General features: G+C 44.5%; 1 protein-coding gene across 1 annotated transcript; it reads right to left on the minus strand.

Moving 5' to 3' along the window:
• Nucleotides 1-6,182: 6,182 nt before the first annotated feature.
• COMTD1 (catechol-O-methyltransferase domain containing 1) lies at nt 6,183-23,455 on the minus strand. Its single transcript, XM_087702120.1, has 7 exons — nt 23,312-23,455; nt 18,375-18,517; nt 16,435-16,540; nt 14,408-14,526; nt 13,686-13,740; nt 11,023-11,156; nt 6,183-7,278 (listed from the first exon to the last, which is right to left on the minus strand). The coding sequence occupies exons 1-7, from the start codon at nt 23,394-23,396 to the stop codon at nt 7,126-7,128; spliced, it is 795 nt and encodes a 264-aa protein (XP_087558246.1). The 5' UTR covers nt 23,397-23,455; the 3' UTR covers nt 6,183-7,125.
• Nucleotides 23,456-23,658: the final 203 nt, after the last annotated feature.

Here is a 23,658-nt window from a genome sequence, read left to right on the forward strand (position 1 = left end):
TGGCCACCAGGAGGTGCCTGAGCCTTGGACCAGTGGAGAGGAGACAAGGGAGAGTGAGCCTGAGTCCAGCAGTGAGTTGTTCCTGGATGCCCGGCATCGAAGAGCTAATAGGCATAAGGAACAGTTGCACAGTTACAGGAGGTAATTGCACTCAGCTGGTGGTCATTAGGCTCCTCTCCAGACTTGGGACTACTTGGGCACACGCCCCTCTTTGCAGAAGTCAACGCAGGATTGAATATCGGAGGACATTACTGTGAGCTTGGCAGACTGGATTGCTGCCAAGCCTTATCTGTGTTTATTGCTGCCCAAGCTTGTCTGTGCCGGTTTGCTGCCAAGAACCTGTCTGTCTGTTAATTAAATGCCGTAACTTATCTCTGGCTCGGAGTGTGCTTGGTGTGGAATGAGGGGGGTCAGAACAATAAGCCCTCCCCAAACATAGGGGGAGAGCCTTCCCTTTGGAATGAGCTGCCCCCAGAGCTTTGCATAATTCCCAACCTCCGGTCCTTCCGGCACGCCCTAAAATGTTGGCTTTTCCAGCAAGCTGGCTTGGCCTGAATAAATAAATTATTTAATTGTTAATTGTTAATTTCATTTCTAAATCTCATTGTAAATGTCTATTGGTTTTTTAAAAATATTCTATTTAATCTTTCTTTTAACTTTTGTAATACGTGTTTTTATGTTGTACGCTGCCCTGAGTCCTTTGGGAGAAGGACGGCATATAAGTCCAATAAACCTAAACCATATTGCAACACAGCAGCAGCCAAGAGGTGACTGCGCTCACCGCCTCCTCCACTTCAAAAATAATAAGACTTCCCCGAAAATAAGGCCGTGCTTATTGCAGGGGTCAACCGAATATAAGACAGTCTTATTTTGGGGGAAAGACGGTACTTCCCAGCAATGGCTGCAGTTGACAAATCAGCGGAGGTCACCAATTTTGTGAAATTTGGTAGGGCACCAAAATCTCCCCACATAGTAAGACAATGTTAGGAAGATAGCTTAAGGCCCTCTTGAGTCATAGAGAGCTGTTGCTTCATAAAGGAGAACTGGGATAATAAGATTGTTGACCAATTTGGGTGAGATAGCTACTCCTTTTTGAGAGGGGACTGCTGGCAGAGAAGCAATTGGGAGCCGATTGGGTCAATCGTACCGTGGCTTAGCCATCAAAGAACTTGCAGGTAGTCCTCCCTTAAGGAGGACCAGTTCCTTCTAAAGTGTCCAAGGTGTCGTTGCATTCTTCCCCTTAATCTTATTTGGCTTTCGAATTCCAATGGCTGCACATACAGCCGATCCCGTCACATTTTTCTTTGCACAAAAGAAATTAACGGCTGTTTCCTACAGGTAGAGCTGGAAAGAGATTGGAAATACTTTTCTTGCCGTGTTTAAAAATGAGCTGTTACTGGTTGGGACGAGGCCTCCAGGATGTAACAAGCAGAAATAAATAAAAAAGAATAAAGATTTTGCCCAATGTGTTCACCTACCCAGAAAAAATTAGCAAATCATATAGCAGTGCCACCTTCAGGTGGTACATGGTACTTGCTTCACTCCATTTGCTAGTGAAGTTGGGCACCTTACGTGATGACACCCTATCCTATAATTCCTGGGGTTATGTTGTGGTCTGCTGGTGGCCTGCAGAGCTGGCAGCAGAGTCGGACAGTGAGGAGGTTGGGAAGGAACCTCCCCAAGGCTCGGACGAGGGCTCTGCGTCAGAGGCAGAGAGCGGGCCAAGGTCATCTGGTAGTGATGTGCTGCCTCTGGAGCCTGACATCAGTGAGGCAGAAGAACAGTCTGAGCCTGTTCGCAGTGTGCGCATGCACAGAGCTGCCCGAAGGCAAGAACAGTTAAGACAAAAGAGGCGACTCGGGAGTAAGGCTGGGAGATGATTAACCCCTCCCATGAGACATAGAAGAGCAAATGGACATGAGCTTTTGCAGGAAGCAATTTAGTTCATTCTGCTCAATTCAAACTCTGAGAAGCTCAGTTGGACTCTGTGCTACGTTTGGCCTTGCAAAACTAATTGGCAATTAGGTTTCTGGCAGCGTTTCAAGGGAGATAAAGGTGGGTGCTTATCAACATTACCCTGAAAGACTGCAACACAAGCAGACATCTGTCGGACTCTTCACAGACTGTTTGTGAATCATTATGGGCTGTGAATGACCATAATTCACAGCTGTTTAAATAAAAGAGGGACTAAGAATGTGATGTATGCTTTCTCAGGAAGCCTAGGTGAGAACAGGTTACTTCCCCCAGCAGACCAGAACAACATCAAGTGTGACAACACCACCTTGCAAATGAGGGAGCAGCTCCCTTGGAAGGCTAATCCTGTAAAGATTGGGAAAACCAGCAGGATTGGGAGCCCCAGTTCTACCCCATCAGTAGCTTGTAAAGCATCCTAGAAGTACATCAAATGCCCAGGTATCTTGTTTGAACCTTCATGTAATTTATGGACATCCAGGGAAGGGATATCATGAGAGTGCCTTACATTGAGTTATAGGTAGTCCTCATTTTGCAACCACAATTGGGACCAGTGACTCAGTCCTTACAAGTGAAACCATAGCCGGTCACAAGCCCGGATAAATGGGGAGTGTTGGTTCCCGTGGCGACGGAACCGTGAAACAAGCTGAGAACCCAATGGCAGGACAACACACGGATAAACAACTCTGTAATCCGTGACGTTCTGCCTTTGGCCTTCACAATGCAACGGTCACTGCCTTGTGGACGTTGACATTTACGAAGATTAAGTCCAAGTGATCACTAAATGAATCATACGACTGCAACTATGTTTACAACTTTAGCTTTCCTTTGTTTTGGAACGTCAGAAGGATAGCAATAGTAATAGTACTTAGACACATACTGCTTTACAGTACTTTATGGATCTCTAAGCTGTTTTACAGAGTCAACCTCTTGCCCCCAACAATCTGGGTCCTCATTTTACCCACCTCGGAAGGATGGAGGCCTGAGTCAACCTTGAGTCTGGTGAGATTTGAACTGCTGAACTGCACCTAGCAGTCGGCCAAAGTAGCCTGCAGTACTGCACTCTAACCACTGGGTCACCTCAGCTCCCAAACAGCCAGGTGGACCCAAATGACAGGGAAGGTTTTTGAAAACTGACTCACGAGAAAGCTGCTAATCTTATAGTGTCCCCACCCCCCACATTCTTGTGCCCATCCCAGTGCTGGGATTATTAACAAGAAGCAAATTGATATTTGCATTCTCATTCACTGGAGAGAAAGGGATTAGAAGAGAGCAAGCATGCACCCAATGAGATACACAGCAGGTAAGTGCTGGCCATTTGCCTGGCATGTTACTTAGGAAGCAAAAAAGCTGAACTGATTAGGATCTTGTTGATGTTAGGCAGCAGCTTAGAGCTGACCAGGTACTAATCAACTAATTAAGGTCAGTGAGCTGAGCTCGTTAACTTTCATTGAGTACATTTTAGGGACTTGCTGCTCAGTAGGGACTCAGTAGGGACAAGTACCTCAAGAAGAAATGGCTTATTTAGACAATCTGTCTGCTGTTGCTGGTGGGTCAGGCACAGGCCAACATATATGGATCAACTGTCATAGTGAACACATGACTGAGATGCTGCAAAGGTCACACATGTGACGATTGCTGCAAGGCTCCTGTTTTGTTACACTATAACTGCAAATGGATGCTCCCTGGGGTAGTTGCTAAACAAGAACTACCTGTAATGCATTGCAATTCAGAGAATTTTATCAGTGCAAATGTACAAGACCTGTTGATGTGGATGTCCAGTTTTAGGATGGAGCTGATTTGTGCTGCCATAGGACAGGGCAAATGATGCTGTAATTCCATAGGGGGGAAATGGCCATAGAGACTCTTTGGGGGCTTTATCCATTTAGAATAGAAGAATAGAATGGAATAGGAATGAAATGGAATGGAATATTAGGGAATATAACAGAGAAAAGAAGAGAGAATAGAATAATGAATAAAGAATAGAATACAATGGAACGGAATAAGGAATAGAACAGAGCAAAATAGAATAAGGAATAGAATGGAATAGAATAAGGAATAAAATGGAACGGAATAGAATAGAATTGGAATGGAAAATTATAAAAGTAGAAAAGAATACAGAATGTAGAATGGAATGGAACCGAACGGAATAAAATAGAACAGAGCAAGGAATAGAGTAGAATAGAATAGAATGTAGTGGAGTGGAGTGGAGTAGAGTAGAGTAGAGTAGAGTAGGGAATATAATAGAATAAAATGGAATGGAATAGAATAAAATTAGGAATGTAATGGCATAGAAAATTTAGAATAGAATAGAATAGAATACAGTAGAGTAAAATAGAGTAGGGAATATAATGAAATAAAATAGAATGGAATAGAATTAGGAATAGAACGGAACCAAATTCTTTATTGGCCAAGTGTGATTGGACACACTTCTTCTTCTTCTTCTCCTTCTCCTCCTTCTCCTTCTCCTTCTATCTATTATATCACACTCCTCAATGTTACTGGCAGTGGCAATATAGAATTTATTTTGTATTTTGTCATTTTCCTCCATTTTACCTAACTGGTTTGAGCCACTTATTATTTCTTGCTGTTCCATCAGTTTACTGATACGGTACCTATCAATATCAGAGCAGGGGGTTGGACTAGAAGACCTCCAAGGTCCCTTCCAGCTTTATTCTAATTAACACAATCTATGTGCAGCCCTTTGACTGCTCTTGTTAATGGCAAGGAAGTCAGGCAGGGATATCCACCCAGGCAAAGTGTAAGGGTCACACTTTCTGTTTTTCGATCACCAGAAAAGGGAGGGCAACTCCCGACTTTTTATAACTCTGATTGTACAACTGGGCACAATTGTGCAATTCCTTTTACAACAAGGAAAGTTATTGCCTATTAGTAAGTAATGGATTAGTTTTCTTGGCTGAGGAGGGTGACATCAATGCTCAGCTTCGGAAAAAATTCCCTGTATGTAGAAAATTAACCTGTGGTGTAGAGCCTCACCACCCATCGTCCCCAAGAACTAGCTGTCATGATTTGAAAGAATATTCAGGCCAATGGACAGCCTCTGATACCCTACAGGTAAGACATTGGCAGATAATGATTGTTCCTAAATACATCTCTTTTCAACTTAGTTTGGGTAGCAAATCTCTCTCTCTCCAGCACATGTTGTTGTGGCCACCAGTGGAGCTGGTGGCAGACTCAGACAGTGAGGAGATTGGGGAGGAATATGGGCCAGTCCTGCAGTCTGGGGAAGGCTCTAATGAGGTCTCTGTGTTGGAGGCAGAGATGGGGCCAGGGCCATCGGACAGTTATCAGATGCCTTCGGGGTTGGAGATCAGTGGGGCAGAAGAACAGCTGGAGCCTGTTCCCAATGTGTGCATGTGCAGAGCTGCCAGGAGAAGGGAAGAGTTAAGGAACAAGGGCTGACTCGGGAGTAAAGGCACAGTTGGACGGTGAATGGCCCCTCCCATAGGGAATAAAGAGGAGCGAAAGGGGAGAGGAGTTTGCAGGAGACAATTTGTTTAATTAGTGTGAAGATTTGCTCATGACTCTCAGAGGTATTATACTTGCCAAGTATTTTCTTGTACATCATTGTGTTTGGAAGAGATAGGCCTGGCAGCTCTCCAAGCCTGATAATGTCCGTGGTTATAAATTCACCTTTGAAAGACTGTTTGCCGGGACTTTGCTGAATGTGAATGAGAGGAATTCACATTAGCTTCATAAAAAGAGGTTTTGTTGGGACAAGGAGTCTGCTTCGTGATTTTGTGAAGCCTAAGTCAGAACATGACTTCATGTGCGAGCTTGTGTGTGTGTGTGAAAAGATATCCAATTTTAAACAATGCAATTTTTTTAAAGTAAGCATATTTTAAAGTTATTTGCATTTAGCTTAAAATAAATAATGCTTTTGCATCTTGCACAGAAATCCCAGATCTCACTTTGATTCTAGCAATGAGAACCTACCAAATTGTGGTGTTTTTTTTTTTTTTTTTAAGTACTCTGTTGTACAAGAGGTAACAAAGGGAAAATCATGGAATAGTGACTAGGAGGTTGGAATCAGCCTGGGAGAAATATCCAGGTTGGTCGCCTTCACTCAATCATGGAAGTGACTGGGTGACTTTTGATGCCATTACTCTCTTGCAGCCCAACTGAAATATAAACAGGAGCATTCACCCCACACATACTAGCTCAAGTTTCACAAGGAAATGTGAGACAGATACTGTATAAGATAAGCTTTATTGTCATTTTCTTTTTCTGTGAACACACTGGCACACCTTAAAAAAGGAAATTTGGATGAGCGCTCTCAACAGGATATAAGCCAAAACATTGAAAAATATGAAAATGGAAATACTATATATCTATATATATAGTAAATTTATTTATTTATACACCACTCCAATCTAAGCGACTTACGGTACCAGGTAAAAAGCAGAAAACTGTTGTGTTCTAGTCCTACAAGGGATGAAGTGGCTCAGTAGCTAAGACACTGAGCTTGTCGATCAGAAGGTTAGCAGTTCAGCGGTTCGAATCCCTAGCGCCACATAACGGAATGACTCCCATTACTTGTCCCAGCTTCTGCCAACCTAGCAGTTCAAAAGCACGTAAAAATGCAAGTAGAAAAATAGGGACCACCTTTGGTGGGAAGGTAACAGCGTTCCGTGCACCTTCAGCGTTTAGTCATGCTGGCCACATGACCACGGAGACATTTTCAGCTGGCTCTTCGGCTTCAAGATGGAGATGAGCACCACCCCCTACAGTCAGTAATGACTAGCACGCATATGTAGGGGAACCTTTACCTTTACCTTAGTCCTGCCTTAGCCATGAAAGCCAGCTGGGTGACTTTGGACCAGTCACTCTTAGTCTGCCCAACTCACCTCACGGGGCTGTTGTTATGGGGAAAACAGAAGTAGGAATGTCCCTTGGATATGTTTACCACCTTGAGTTATTTGTAAAAACAATTAAGACAGGATACAAATAAAGCGATGCTTAAAACTGAAAGGACATTTTAGGATTTGGTATTTTTTAAATTTATGTAATGCACAATGCCACCCTAAGCACATTTAAAGAAATAAGGACAAAATAGACAATTTCACATCTCTAAATGATTCTCCCTGAGGACTGAGAGTGCTCAGCATATCCTACTTTCCTCCCCCTCCTTAACTATAGCTTAAATCCTAAAGTCATCCCATTTCCAATCAGGATCATGCTTATGTTCACACGAGGATCGTGGAAGATTTTTTCGTTTAGCTGATGAATATGTTGGGCTGCGCGATCACTTTTGCCAGGTTTAAGTACTTTTCCCGATACCAAAACCTGTTAGAAAACAGAGAGAAAACCATACAGACCATGCAAGATTCGCGCCATGTATTACAACACTGTTACATTGGAGACAGCCGTCAGAGAAGGCCTGGAAACCCAAATGTAACTCTTGGCTGAGGCTCATTAAAATAGCTACCTCTTTTCTCAGGACTCAGGCGCTCTACATGGGGCTGCCCCTGAAGAGTGTTCGAAGACTACAGTTGGTCCAGAATGCAGCCGCACGAGCGATAATGGGTGTATCTAGATACACCCATGTTACACCTATCCTCCGCGAGCTGCACTGGCTCCCCATTGGTCTCCGGATGCGCTTCAAGGTGCTAGTCGTTACTTTTAAAGCCCTACATGGTATAGGACCTGGCTACCTGAGAGACCGCCTCCTGCCATTCACCTCCCAACGACCAATAAGATCGCACAGGTTGGGCCTCCTTCGGGTGCTGTCAACCGGACAATGCCGGCTGGTGGCCCCCTGAGGGAGGGCCTTCTCTGTATCTGCATTGGCCCTGTGGAATGATCTACCCATAGAGATCCGGACCCTTACTACTCTCCCGGCCTTCCGTAAAGCGACCAAGACCTGGCTGTTCCAGCAGGCCTGGGGCTGTTGATTATATCCAGCCCCACTTAGACAATGGATGGTGTATTATTTTAATAATTGTATCTTTTCTTAAATTTTTTAAATGTTTTTTTCTTGCTTGTGAGCCGCCCAGAGTCCCAATGGGAATAGCGGCATACAAATTTTATTAAACTGAAACTGAAACTAAACCGCGAGGATCTCTATGTTCTGCTGCAACCACACAAACCTGGAAACTGTGCTGGCCGGTTCAGTGAGTTGCAGGCGATTGGGGCCTCTACAACTTGTTCCAAAGGGCTGCCTTGCCCTACCTTCCCATTATGACTTAAGTTTACAATCGGACCTTTGTTTTATGAACCACCCAGGCTAAAGCAAAGATTCCACAGGAAAGTTTATTGCAAAGTCAGTGCGGACTGCACTGCAACCTTAATCCTTCCTGGGGAGAAAGTAATCCATAGCAGAATTTTGCCAAAGGCAAAACTACAGAATAACAAAGCTGAAAGGGATCTTGGAGGTCTTTGAGTCCAACCCTCTGCTCAGGCAGGCAAAACTGTACCATTTCAGGCAAGTGGCTGTCCAGTCTCTTCTTTAAAAAATTCCAGTGTTGGAGCACCCACAACATCTGGAGGAAAGCCATTCCACTCCACTGGTTTATTGTTTTGTCAGGAAATTTCTCCTTATTTGTAAGTTGCTTCTCTCCTTGATTAGTTTCTATCCATTGCTTCTTGTTCTACCCTCAGCTGCTTTGGAGAATAGTTTGACTCCCTCTTCTTTGTGGCAGTCCCTGAGATATTGGAACCCTGCTATCATGTCTCCCCTAGTCCTTCTTTTCATTAAACTTGTTGTTAGTTGTGAAGTTGTGTCCAACCCATCGCAACCCCATGGACAACGTTCCTCCAGGCCTTCCTGTCCTCTACCATCCCCTGCAGTTCATTGAAGCTCATGCCTACTGCTTTGGTGACTCCATCCAGCCACCTCATTCTCTGCCATCCCCTTCTTCTTTTGCCCTCCACCTTTCCCAGCATCAGGCTCTTCTCCAGTGAGTCTGTGAGTCTTCATTAAACTAGACATGCCCAATTCCTGCAACCGTTCTTCATTTTAGCCTCCAGCAAAACATCTAGGAAAGCAAATGTAGCATTGCCTGACCTGGACTCTGTGACACATGGCAGTAGCCCCCAGCCTGAGCAGAGGGTTGGACTAGAAGCCCTCCCAGGTCCCTTCCAACTCTGTTACTCTGTTCTGTGTCAGGCCTGCAGCCATCTTTTCCTTTGGATCTTTGGCCTGTCATACTTTCTATTATTCTACTATGCATTGTCTATTGTGGGAAAATGGGAGGGGGGGATTGTAGGAGTGAGATGTGATGTAGCCATAACAAAATTCTTTCTAGAAAGCCAAGGTCATTCTTTGTCTCTGCACCTCTACACCTGACTGGAACTGGATGGGTGGAAGCTGCCAGCATGGCAGTGGAAGACTGGACCATATGATGGACTTATGGGTGCAGGGGCAAGATCTTGAACTTTCAACTAGGTGGGGAAAACCAGGAAGCTTTCAGATTCGGGTTTTCCTAGATGTGTCAACATGGCTCTCTTAATAAATTGGAACTTTGAGCAATACTTTGCCTTAGACTCTGATTTAGGGTGCTATTTGGAACCCTGACATTCTGTTCTTTTGAGCAATTGGCCACTTCTGTGGAGAGATCCTTTTTCATGGACTGAAGGGGGTCTGTGCTGCCTGCATCCTGCAAATGGAGCTTCACTTGTTTGTGCCCAGTGCCGGTCCATGCACCAAGAATTGAGGACTCCTTGTTATGAAGGCAGTGAAGGGAAAAAGGCCTCAATTTTCAAGACTCTGTCACTGTAGCCTCTTTCAATCACCAGTTTTGCTGGTTTGTCTGTTTCCTGACCTGGCCCTGCCTCGAAGGGCTAATACAGCTGCAGTTCAAACTTGTGACCTGTGGCACGCATGCTATAGGTTCACCATTCGTGCAACTGCTGCCAAAAAAGTCAACACAGTTCTAGGCTGCATAAACAGAGGAATAGAATCAAGATCCTGTGAAGAGTTAATACCACTTTATTATGCCTTGGTAAGGCCACACTTGGAATCCTGCATTCAGATTTGGTCGCCACGATGTAGAAAAGATGTGGAGACTCTAGAAAGAGTGCAAAGAAGAGCAACAAAGATGATTATGATTATGAACATATGAAGAACGGTTGCAGGAACTGAGTATGTCTAGTTTAATGAAAAGAAGATGACTAATGACTAGACATGATAGCGGTGTTTCGATATTTGAGTGGCTGCCATAGAGAGGAGGGGGTGGGGGTCAAGCTATTTTCCAAAGCACACAATGCTTGCGTTCCGATATCTCAGGGGCTGCCACAAAGAAGAGGGAGACAAACTAATCTCCAAAGCACCTGAAGGGAAGACAAGAAGCAATGGGTGGAAACTAATCAAGGAGAGAAGCAACTTAGAAGTAAGGAGAAATTTCCTGACAGTTAGAACAATTAATCAGTGGAACAAGTTTCCTCCAGAAGTTGTGAATGCTCCAACACTGGAAGTTTTTAAGAAGATGTTGGATAACCATTTGTCTTAAGTGGTGTAGGGTTTCCTGCCTAGGCAGGGGGTTGGACTAGAAGACCTGCAAGGTCCCTTCCAACTCTGTTATTCTATTCTATTCTATTCTATTCTATTCTATCACAGGCCTAGAGGTCTGAAAGTTTCTTAAAAAAGGAGATTCAGGGAGAATATTAAAAGGAATTTCTTAAGATTTGTTTTGCTTAGAAAAGTGGAGGACTCCTCCATCCTAAAGATGGATTTACAAATAGGTTTGTTTTAGGGTGGCTTAATGAATCCTTTTACTGAGCAGGGAGTTGAACTATTTGACCTCTAGATGATCTAGCATTAATGTAAGATTATTGGCATTTAGAGGATCTTGCAGGTCTGGAAAGAACTGGTTCTTCTGAAGGAGAAGAAAAGTTAGATTCCAAAGGGTAGTTTTGGATTTGGGCCTCAGGCTGAACCTTCTACTTTTTCTTGAGAATATGCTTTATGGCCGATCCCTTCTCCCCTCTGGTCAGTGACCCAAAAGAAGGTTAAAGAAGAAGATAAAACAGGTTCTAATCCAGAAAAACCACCAAGATCTGCTCTGCTCCCACTTTTTCCCAAGTACTTACGTTGTCAAGAACTAATATCTTCCCTTTTTTAATGAGCCGTAAACATTTTTCGTAGTAATCGTTGTAACTCTCTTCGTCTGCATGGATGAAAGCAAGGTCAAAGGTTCCAGCTTCACCATTGGCCAGAAGTTCCTCTACATTAAAAAAAAAAATCAAAACAAGTTTTGGGTTTTTTTAAAATGCAAAAAAATTCCTTCCGTCCACCTTCTCTCTGTCGTTGTACTCTTATCTGCGCTGGTTGAAAGGCAATATTGCAGGCCAATTCTGCTGGCAGCCTGCAATTCGATTCATTTCCTTCCTCCCTCCCCCATCCATCCATCCATGATGCACAGTGGTTACAATGCAGTATTGCAGGCTAATTCTGCCAACTGACTGCAGTTCGATCCTGACCACTCAAGGTTGACTCATCCTTCCATCCTTCTGAGATGGGCAAAATGAGGACCCAAATTGTTGGAGGCAATGTGCTGACTCTGTAAACCACCTAGAGAGGGCTGTAAAAGTACTGTGAAGCAGTATATAAGTCTAAGTGCTATTGCATTCGGACAAGTCCAGCCTGCAAAGGGAAGGGGACGAGGAACGATGAGAATCCCGAATTCCAGTTTCCTCTTAAGCCAAACCAACCTTGCTATTCAGACACGATTCTATTTGTGAAACCACAAGTTTTGGGGATGGAGTTCCAATCACTTCCATAGGTGCTTTTTCAGGAGGCAAACTGGACTTTCCTGTTTTTTCTTTTGAAGACGTTTCACTTCTCATCCAAGAAACTTCTTCACCTCTGAAGGATTTATATTCCTTGCAGACGATTGGTCATTTGCAACCTTTTAGAGGCTCATTGAGGTCACTTGGAGGTTTATCTCTGTCCTCGCGATCACCTGACTAGTGCAAATGGTTCCTGTAGTCTGCCATTTTTTCCTCTGGAAATCCATTCCTACTCCCACACCATTCCGAGGGCCTTCATCCCAAATTGTATAGCTGTAGAGATTCTCAGTCATCCAGGTCATGGTTGGCCCAAAAGTGCTTTTTCAGGAGGCAACTGGACTTTCTCATTTTGTCTTTTAGTGACTCTGAGGACACAGATAAACCTACAAGTGCTTCAACAACCTTATAAAAGGATGCAAATGACCAGCTGCCTGCAAGGAATATAAATCCTTCCATTCCCCACCATCAGCCAGAGCTGAAGAAGCTTCTTGGATGAGAAGCAAAACATCTTCAAAAGAAAAAACAAAGACAGTCCTGTTGTAAAGGTTCCCCTCACACATATGTGGTAAATGTTCCTGACTCTAGAGGGCAGTGCTCATCTCTGTTTCTAAGCCAAGGAGCCAGCGCTGCCCCAAGATGTCTCTGTAGTCATGTGGCTGGCATGACTCAATGCTGAATGCGCACAGAACACTGTTACCTTCCCACCAAAGGTGGTTCCTATTTTCCTACTTTCATTTTTACATGCTTTTGAACTTCTAGGTTGGCAGAAGCTGGGACAAGTAATGGGAGCTCACTCCGTTAAGCAGCACTAAGGATTCGAATCACCAAACTGCCGAACTTTCTGATCGACAAACTCAGCATTTTAGCCACTGAGCCACCCTAGCGGGAACAATATAACCATCTCTCTTTTTTTGGCCTTTCTTGAGGTCTAGAAACATCAAAGGCATTTTTGCAGGTTTGAAATATGATTTCGCAATTTGCTGCTTGCCCTGATGAGTTTTAAATGCCGTTTTCATTTTCCTTGACATGCCGACTCTCCCATGCAACGGCATTAAAGCAAAGCCTTCAGGTGTCCTGCATCTTGGGAGAATTCAGGAAGGGTTGATTGCATCAAAGGGATTAGCAAAAGGGCCTCCATCACTTTCACTAATGTCGAATAATTCCATGCAAGTGAGAAAGGGAACATTTTACCTAATTCACGTCGACTATGAAAAAGATGGAATTTGAAAGATTTTGGGCAACAGAACTGAAATTTCCTTTGCTGATCCTTTTAATTGACATGAATTTTAGATTCTCTGATTTTTCTTTAAAAATATGGAACAATTCATCTCATTACAGATAGTCCTCAACTTACGACAGTTTGCTTAGTGACTGGAGTTACAGCAGCCTTGAAAAAAAGTGACTTAAGACCATTTTTCATACTTATGACTGTTGCAGCATCCCCATGGACACGTGGTCTAAATTCAGACACTTGGCAATTGACTCATCATTATGATGGTCGCATTGTTCTGGGATCACGCCATTCCCTTTCATGACCTTCTCTCAAGCTGAGTCAATGGGGGAAACCGGATTTACTTAACAACTGTGTTGCTCACTTAACAAATGCAGTGATTCACTGAACAACTGTGGCAAGGAAGGTCACTTAACGAACATCTCCCTTAGCAACATAACTTTTGTGCTCAATTGTGGTCGTAAGTTGAGGACTACCTTAATGATTCAGGAAGTCTCTCCCTCAATTTGTTTATTACTTATTTTTTGCATTTATTTGCCACCCATCTCACAATGATTCGCTTAACAACTGTGCCAAAAAAGGTATAAAATGGGGCAAAACTCATTTAACAAATGTTTTGCTTAGCAACAGGCAGGCAGGGAGCGTGATGGGCCAAAGCAAGGGAGGGTTGATGCCTGAACAGACCCTCCCCAGGCCCCCAACCCTTCCAGTCAGACCTCTTGCTTCCACCTACCTAATGTTTCAATGGCTGGTTTTATCCTTAGATCGATCTTACGTAGCACCCCAGCCTGGAAGGAAAGAAAACAGATCAAAGATTTCATAAGGAAGGGATTGGCAACATTTTGAGGTCCCAGATGCTCAGCCTTCCCACCTTGTGTGTGCATTTGTGTGTGTGAGGAAGTTGGGGAGGAACTTGGGCCGTTCCTGGAATCTGGGGAAGGCTCTGTGTCAGAAGCAGAGATAGAGCCAGGGCTGTCCAACATTTCCCAGCTGTCTTCGGAGTCGGAGATAAGTGGGGAGGAAGAACAGCTGGGATCTGTTCCAGATGTGCGTATGTGCAGAGCTATCAGGAGAGGAGAACAACTGAGAACAAGGAGCTGACTCGGGAAGAAAGGCACACGTGGACGCTGAATGGCCCCTCCCTGACTGGGGAATAAATAGAAGGAAAGAGGAGTGGTTGTCATAGGAGACAACAGTTCGTATTTCTGAAGATTTTGCTCATCGACTTTCCTGCCACAGAGATTGCTTGCCATTACTTAATTTGCAGCCTTTTGGCTGGGAGCTCATGGCCTTGCAATTATCGCAAGGAACTGATAAGGTCTGTACTGCAGTTAACTCCTTGAAGGACTCTTGCCTGGACTGTTCGTGGGGGTGAATGCCATTAATTCACAGAAGCTCAATAAAGAGAGGATTTTCGGGACAAGGATTCTGTTTATTGGTTCTGCTTTACTCTACCTCTTTCCACACTGGCTTTCCGATACTGGCCAAATCTTCATTTATCTCGCAGGCAACAATTCTGCCATCCTCTGGTAGGACTAGAGCCATGCTTAAAGTATTGTACCCAGCAGAAACTCCTACGGAGAAATTACAAAAAAGACAGTTGAAGGGTGTTCCAGTTTCCGAATGAATGAGAACATACAGGTAGCCCTCCACTTACAACTGCAAAATTTTCATTGCTGAGAAAGGGTTTTTTTTAAAGTGAGATGTGCTCAATTTTACAACCTTTATTGCCGTGGTTGTTAAGCAAACCACTGCGGTTGTTCAGTGAATCACACAGTCCTTAAGCAAACCCAACTTCCCTCATTGACTTTGTTGTCAGATGTCGGCTGGAAAAATCACAAACGGGGATCATGTAATGCTGGGACACTGCGCCTGTTGAAAATACAGGCCAGTGTGTCCGAATTTGGATCTCGTGACCATGAGGATAGCAATAGCACTTAGACTTATATACCGCTTCACAGTGTTTTACAGCTCTCTCTAAGCAATTTATAGAGTCAGCCTATTGCCCCCAACAATCTGGGTCCTTGAAGGGATGAAAGGCTGAGTCAACCTTGAGCCATCAGGATCGAACTGATGGCAGTGGGCAGAGTCAGACCGCAATTCTGCATTCTAACCACTATGCATCATGGATGGATGAAGGAATGAAGGGAGGAAGGAAGGAAGGAAGGAAGAGCAATAGTACTTAGACTTATATACTGCTTCATTGTGCTTTACAGCCCCTCTCTAAGCTGTTTACAGAGTCAGCCTATTCCACCCAACAAGCTGGGTCCTCATTTTACTGACCTCAGAAGGATGGAAAGCTGAGTCAAACTTGAGCCACCAGGATTGAATTAATGGCAGTGGGCAGAGTCAGCCTGCAATTCTGCATTATAACCACAGCACCACAATGGTCTAAAATGTGAGCACCGGTCATAAGTCACGCTTCAGAGCCATTGTAACTTCAAGCAATCACTAAATCAAAGTCAAGGACTGATTTCATACCCCATTCTTCTTAACAGCAAAGTAGTATCGGCTTTCTCCTCCAACACTCTAACTCAGGGGTGTCAAACTCAAGGCCTGGAGGCCGAATCCAGCCTGTGGGGTGCTTAGATCTGGCCCACGGGGCTGCCCTGGAAACAGCGAAAGACTGGTCTGTGGAGCTCTGTTTTTAGGTTTACTGGATTTATATGCAGTTTTATTTTGCTGGCAGAGGGTTGTAGGAGGCTAGCAGAGGGGCAGCCGAAAACGGAGCTGGGGAGCCCATTTTCTCTGGCATAGCATTCGACCACTACATGCGTCCCCAACATGAGCTGCCCACACCCACCCTGGCCATCCCTACTCCACCCACCCTGAGGTCAAACACATCCCTGATGCAGCCCTCAATGAAGTTGAGTTTGACACCCCTCCTCTAGCTCTTACGTTTTGAGGAACCCCAGAGTAGACACTCATCCTCAGAAGAAAAGGATGGTGTCAACCATTCCACTCAGTCATCTAGCAAAGAAAGACTCCTGGCCATTTGTTTTTGCCAATGATTGCAGAAGTAGCCACGCCAACAATGCAAAGTAAATTAAAGTAAGTAAAGTTATCTGTAAACGTCCAGTTAAGGTGCTTGTATATTGTTTAGGGGACAGGTTCTCGGTTCCCAGCTCTACATGCAGATGGTTGACCTTGGCTGGCTGAAGCTTCTTAGAAGGTTCAGCCAGGCTTCCATCCGCTCCCCCCCCTTCTTCCTTACAGCCCAATCTTTCTCTCCCCCACTCCACCCCCGTTGCTAATGTCAGGTTGTCAGTTCATGAAGCTTGGACAGGAGAGATGCAGCCGTGACAGACAGTTTAAAACAAACTGCCTTTCCGTTTTATTTTGCCAGAGTGTGGGAGTTTGAGGGAAGGGACCAGTTGTAATCTGAGTACCAGCGGTAGAAGATTAGACTGTGACCTGTAAGGTGGCCGCTTTATTGTGGGACTAAATCCTGAATCTTCCTGGTTGTAGGCAATCTCACTTACCTATCTCAATTACCTTTTTTGCTCCAACAAGCCTGATCAGGTTTGCCACCAACTGGGCCTGATCAGAAGAGATACGCAGCTTTTTGCCAGGAGTAGAAGATGCAGCCTAGAGAAAGCAAAACAGGGGCCCACATGAGAAACTCTTCTGCAATTCCATGAACGCCCTCCCTGAACGAGCCTTAGCATGTCTGGCAGGGAGGACCTCTGGAAACTGGGAATTCCTGCATGACCTCTCTCTATCCCACAATTCAATTTATTGTTTAATGCAGACCTCGAGCCCCAGGCCACTCTCTCTCTCCCTCCCTCTCTCTCTCTCTCTCTCCCTCCCTCCCTCCCTCCCCTGCCTTTACTATTTTTACAAACAACTCAAGACAGGGATGTATGTATGTATGTATGTATGTATATATGTATGTATGTATGTATGTATGTATGTATGTATGTATGTATGTTCTAGCATAACTCTGGAGCACCTGGAGCAATTTCAACCAAACTTGGTACACAGATGACTTGCCCTCTGGAAACAAATACTGGTGAGGTAAGACACCCCTGTGTGTGTCTGTGTCTGTGTGTTCCAGCATAACTCTGGAATGCCTGGACCGTTCAGGAGAGCGAGTGCGGCTTCCTAGAGCGGCAATTGTTTGTGATGTCAGTTCCATCACAGCTTCCTCTGAAAAGCCAGCCATGAGGTTCACCCTCCAGTGGACCAATGGGAAGCGCCTGATTGATTTGGGACAAAGTTACAGGATCGTAGACAGGGCGGGAAAGAGGAACACGTGGGAGGGGGGAAGGAAGGGGGCAGGGTATATATATATATATATATATATATATATATATATATATATATATATATATATATATATATATATATATATATATATATATATGTCTAAAGGTAAAGGTAACAGGAACACATGGGAGGGGGGAAGGAAGGGGGCAGGGTTATATATATATATATATATATATATATATATATATATATATATATATATATATATATATATATATATATATATATATATATGTCTAAAGGTAAAGGTAACAGTTCCCCTGTACATGTGTGCTAATTGTTTCCAGCTCTAGGGGTGATGCTCATCTTCGTTTCTAAGCCAAAGAGCCAGTGCTGTCTGAAGACATCTCCGTGGTCATGTGGCTGGCATGATTCAATGTCGAAGGTGCACAGAGCGCTCTTACCTTCCCACCAAAGTGGTCCCCATTTTTCTAATTGCATTTTTTACATACTTTCAAACTGCTGGGTTGGCAGAAGCTGGGACAAGTCACGGGAGCTCACTCTGTTACGCGGCACTAGGGATTCAAACCACCGAACTGCCGACCTTTCTGATCGACAAGCTCAGCATAACCACTGAGCCACCGCACCCCTATATATATATATATGTGTGTGTGTGTGTGTGTGTGTGTGTGTGTCTGTCTGTCTGTCTGTCTGTCTGTCTACAACATGACAAAATTGGAAGGACACTTTGATTCTCACCATGGACAAATGGTTGATGGAGTTGGTTGAAATGGCAAAACCAACAATTCTGATCAAAGAAAAGAATATAAGTACTTTTGTTTCCACATGGAGACTGCGTCTGAACTTTGTGGGAAAGCATGAAATTCTGATTTTGGGTTTTACCGATTAGACTGATAGATCTTTATAGAAATGACTTGTTTATATTATTGAGAAAAAACAAAAAGTTGTGATTAAATGTTAATGCCTTATTTTACTGCAACAGAGAGTGTCGGAAGTCAATGTGTTTTTTTCTTCCCCCTCCCCTCCCCTTCCTCACTTCTCTTCCCTTTCCCACCGTTCTCCTATTTATTTTGGTATTTTGTATCATGTTTTATCTTATAACTCAATAAAAAAAAGTTAGCTAAGTCAACGCCAGCACACAAATACAACTGCATGAGTTTTATTTAATGATCCATTGACTCCTGGGACTTACCAATCTCAGCTTCTTCAAAAGAGGGTGTTCTCGTACCGAGTGATCCAGGACGTATTTGTGCAGGTTGCCACTCCCTTGCAAGAAGCTGCAGGAATGCCGGGAGGTGCCAAAGGCAAATAAATCTGGCCCACGGTATCTTCTGCCTTTCGAAAGCAAATCAATCCATCCTCAGTCATATAATAAATGCTTTTAATATTTGTTAATATTTCATTCAACCCATGGGACAGCTTTTCATTCAGACATTGTAGGAGCTTCATCCCTGGAAGCTTTCAAGAAGAGACTGGACTGTCATCTGTGAGAAACATCTTCATCAATGATTTGGATGAGGGAATAAATGGGGAACTCATCAAATTTGCAGATGACACCAAGCTGGCAGGAATAGTCAACACTCCAGAAGACAGGATTAAGATACAGAAAGATCTTGACAAACGTGAATATTAGGCACTATCTAATAAAATGAAATTCAATGGTGAAAAGAGTAAGGTTCTACATTTGGGCGAGAAAAACAAAATGCACAGGTACACTATAGGTGGTACCTTGCTCAACAGTAGTAACTGTGAAATGGATCTTGGAGTCCTAGTGGACAACCATTTAAATATGAGCCAGCAGTAGCTGCCAAAAAAGTCAACACAGTTCTAGGCTGCATAAGTAGAGGGATAGAATCAAGATCACGTGAAGTGTTAATACCACTTTATAATGCCTTGGTAAGGCCACACTTGGAATACTGCATTCAGTTTTGGTCACCACGATGAAGAAAAGATGTGGAGACTCTAGAAAGAGTGCAAAGAAGAGCAACAAAGATGATTAGGGGACTGGAGACTAAAACATATGAAGAACGGTTGCAGGAACTGGGTATGTCTAGTTTAATAGAAAAAAGGATTAGGGGAGACATGATAGCAGTCTTCCAATATCTCAGGGGTTGCCACAAAGAAGAGGGAGTCAAACTTTTTTCCAAGGCACCTGAGGGTAGAACAAGAAGCAATGGGTGGAAACAAATCAAGAAGAGAAGCAACTTAGAACCGAGGAGAAATTTCCTGACAGTGGGAACAATCAGTGGAAAAGTTTGCCTCCAGAAGTTGTGAATGCCCCAACACTGGAAGTCTTTAAGAAGATGTTGGATGGCCATTTGTCTGAAACGGTATAAGGTTTCCTGCCTAGGCATGGGGTTGGACTAGAAGACCTCCAAGGTCCCTTCCAACTCTGCTTTTGTATTGTAAATGTTGTCGGGCCATGATGGCAAAACTATGGCACCCATGTCAGCTCCAGTGTTCATGTGCACGCTAGCCAGCTGATTTTTGGGCTTCCAGAGGATGGGGGAGGCTGTTTTTGCCCTCCCCAGGCTTCAGGAAAGCCTCCGGAGCCTGTGGATGGCAAAAAAAATGGGCCCAACGGGCCTACCGGAAGTTTGGAAACAAACTTCTGGTTTGCCCATTGGGGCCGTTTTTTGCCTTCCGGAGGCTTCAGGGAAGCCTCCAGAGAGAGAAAAATAGCCAACCTGGAAGTCTGTGCTTGAACTTCTGTTTGCATGTTGGGCCATTTTTTGCCCTCCCAAGGCCCCTAGAAAACCTCTGGAGCCTTGGGAGGGTGAAAAATGGCCCAATGGGCCTACCGGAAATCCAGAGGCTTCTGTGAGGCCTGCTCACTTGCACAGGGGGTGGGGAGCGCAGGGGGGTTGTGTGTGCATGTGCAGGGGAAGGGCATTGCATTATGGCTGTGGTCACACACCCAAGCGATATCGCGCACCCTTTTGGCACCCAAGCAGAAAACGTTTGCCATCATTGGTGTAGGGTCTCCTGCTTGGGCAGGGGGTTGGACTGGATGACCTACAAGGTCTCTTCCAACTCTGTTAATCTGTATCTGTACCTATCTTTAAAATGCTTGATAAGAACACATTGAAATAAATTCAGAAGAGGGGCTGTCAAGAATATCACTCCTTGTTCACACAACATACTTATATCCTGGTTTCTAAATTTACTTGGGGGGCGGAGTTGAAAGTCATAGATCATAGGGCTGGAAGAGATCTTGGAAATCTCCCTTGCTCAAGACACGAGTCAAAAAAAAAAAAAGACAATCTGGAATCAATTAACTCACTTTCTGCTGTTGTAGCAATATGATACATTGAGTTCATCCATGATAATAAGCTGTTAAAACCTAACCAAAACTAACACCAAGCTTAGCGTGCTGCGTGAATCTTTTGCTATAGATACGCATGAGCGCTTAAAAACATGTACATGTCATCCTACCCCAGAAGAAAAAACTTTATCACAGGGGTGTCAAACTCCAGGCTGGTGGGGGAGAAGGATCCGGCCTATGGGGTGCTTAGATCAGACCCCGTAAGGCCGCCAAGGAAACTGTAAAGGACTGGCCCACAGTGCCTGTGGCAGCCAAAATGGAGCTCTCAAGGCCCTCCCTTGGGAGCCCGTTATCACTGCCAGAGTGCTCGGCCCACCACAGGTGCCCCCAACATGATGTTGAGCTGGCCACTGCCATCTCCACCCCCCCAGTTCAAACACAACCCATCTTTCAAATTTCATCTTCAATGAAATCGAGTTTGACACCCCTGCCTTATCAGAAGATTAAGATGGATGAGACAACGGTGAATCGGTGAATCTTGGCTTAGGGAACTAAGTAGACTAATTGGGGCTTAGCCCAATCTACTCCAATCTTCCTAAGCAGAGGCCCAGTTTCCTGTCACCGTGACGTTTTGATCACAGCTTGCCCCAGACAAAGCACCCTTGTCAAAAAGTCTGTTCCTATCACTTGCAAAAAACAACACCAACAACCCGCTTCTTTTGATCTGATTCGGCTTTGATGGCCATTCAGACACAACAATGCACCTTCTCATCAAAAATACCCAAGTGGGTTGCCCCAAACATCTTCCAGCACTTTAAAGATTGCTCCATTTGGCACTAAAGGCCTTGCATTTCTTGGTGGTCTCCCATCCTGCTTAAGTTTTTTAAATTATTTTTTTTTTAAAAATTATTTTGGACACATCATCATCCATTAAACAGTGTGTTGACTGGGTACAAATGTCCCTGTACATCAAGATTTACAATATTCATTTCATTGATAATTCTCTAATCTTACTATATTAATAATCAGTATTATAACTCTATTCATTTCCCCTCTTAACACATTGTCTTAATGAAACCATAATATGTTATGGTCATTTTAACAATCCTATATAATAATCAGCATATTGTTTACTTCTCTATCTTAACATACATTCTTTATTTCACTAGTCTCTATTTTTCACTTCAATTTTTATTCGCTTAAATTTTTAAAGTTAGTTAGGTATCTCTCTCCAAAGGATGATTGAGCTTGTCTGGATCACGCAGCTAAGAAATTCCAGGACACAGTTCGAATCAGAGACAGTTATGAGACAGGAAATGATGGTGGGAAGAAGACCCCACTGTTAAATCCCCTCACCCACTTTTTATCAAACTTGGCCACTTTAATGTGGGGTGGACTTCAACACCCAGAATTCTCTCTCAGCCAGAGATTTAGGATAATTTTGGACTGGCTGCAGAATTAAAAAGTTGGAGATCTTGCAATCTAATCCCCTCCTCCTCCCCAGTTTAGGCAGAGTGGTCCTGACCCCTTCCCTTGTCCCAAAAAAGGACAATAAAGAATGTTATTTTTGCGCCAAATCATGTACCCCAAACTGTCCAATGAGCTGCTGATTCAGTTCTACACAGAAATTATTGAGTCTGTCATCTGCACCTCCATAACCTGCAACCCAACAAGACAAACACAGAATTCAGAGGATAATTAGAACTGCAGAAAAAACAATGGCTACCAACCTGCCTTCCATTGAGGACCTGTACACTGCACAGGTCAAAAAAAGGGCTGTGAAAATATCTACAGACCCCTCATATCCTGGACATAAATTGTTTCAAGTTCTACCCTCAAAATGACACTATAGGGCACTGCACACCAAGACAACTAGACACAAGAACAGTTTTTTCCCGAACGCCATCACTCTGCTAAACAAATAATTCCCTCACCTCTGTAAAACTATTCACTAAGGCTGCATTACTATTACTATTAGTCTTTTTTTCGTTCCTATCACCCATCTCCTCCCACTTCTGACTGCAGGACTGTAACTTTGTTGCTTCTATTCTTATGATTTATATTGATATTGTTTCCTGATTGCTTATTTGTACCCTATTACTATCATTAAGTGCTGTACCTATGACCCTTGACGAATGTATCTTGTCTTTTTATGTACCCTGGGAGCATATGCACCAAAGACAAATTCCTTGCGTGTCCAATCACACTTGGCCAATAAAGAATTCTATTCTATTCTATTCTATTCTATTCTATTCTATTCTATTCTATTCTATTCTATTCTATTCTACTTCCTATTCCTATTCCTATTCCTATTCCTATTCCTATTCCTATTCCTATTCCTATTCCTATTCCTATTCCTATTCCTATTCTATCCTATCCTATCCTATCCTATCCTATCCTATCCTATCCCTATTCTATTTTCTAACCAGCTCTGCTTTCAGCGCTGGCCAGTTCCAGGCTGCAATGACCCTGAGCGTCACTAGGCGGCAGGAGGACAGATGTCTACCTGCCCGCCTCCTTTCTCCATTAGGTCGCCCACGGGCGCAGCCCCATTCCCAAAGCGACCCTAAACCCGGACGATAACTGGGGGTGGGGGGTTGAGGGAAGCAAAGTCGTGAACGGGACAAGCTGGGGTGTGTGTGTGGAATCTCATCTTGGGGGTGGGAAAGTCCTCCTCAGGTGGGGATTCCCCTTGCCCTCCCACCTCCCAACCCCGCCCCCTGGCGCTAGGAGGGGGGGCTCCCTCTTCCACCCACGCGGGCGCCAGGTTGCCGCTTCCCATCCCCCCGTCCCTTTCCCCCGTGTCCGCGAGCGCCCGGGATTGCCCCTTTCCCGGAAGGAGGCTTTCCCACGTGTCGTCTTACCTGCGAGGAAGCCCACCGCCAGCGCCGCCCCGACGGCCGCCGTGCCCCCCAGGAGGGTCTCGCGGGAGAAGCCGGAGAAAGCCATGCCCCGAGCAAGGTGGCAAAGCGGGATCCGCAGCGAAGCTTGGCCGCTTTCGGAAGACCGGCCCGTCACGTGTCCCGAGGGTGGCGAGCGGCCCCTGCAGGCGGCTGAACCCGGGACTTGAATTAACTTGGGACTTGAACGTTAACTCCGTTGCGCAACGAGGACTAGTAACCTGCGTAGTGGGGTCGGTCGGGGGGGGGGAGACCTGCCGAATGTGGGGTGTCCCGGACTGGCCTCTTCCCAGATGGGTCCAAAGGGGGGC

This window comes from Thamnophis sirtalis, unplaced genomic scaffold, assembly GCF_051295495.1.
Source record: "Thamnophis sirtalis isolate CommonGarterSnake01/CBP01778 unplaced genomic scaffold, rThaSir2_p1.2 scaffold_15, whole genome shotgun sequence".
NCBI lineage: Eukaryota > Metazoa > Chordata > Lepidosauria > Squamata > Natricidae > Thamnophis > Thamnophis sirtalis.

What these genes read in the sequence shown, in the direction of transcription:
- COMTD1 (XM_087702120.1), bottom strand. Translation starts at nt 23,396, where the DNA reads ATGGCTTTCTCCGGCTTCTCCCGCGAGACCCTCCTGGGGGGCACGGCG. An exon ending in AAAAAAGGTAATTGAGATAG is followed by an intron (nt 14,527 to 16,434) that starts GTAAGTGAGATT and finishes ATTTCTCCGTAG; the next exon opens with GAGTTTCTGCTGGGTACAAT. An exon ending in ACCAGCCATTGAAACATTAG is followed by an intron (nt 11,157 to 13,685) that starts GTAGGTGGAAGC and finishes TTTTTAATGTAG; the next exon opens with AGGAACTTCTGGCCAATGGT.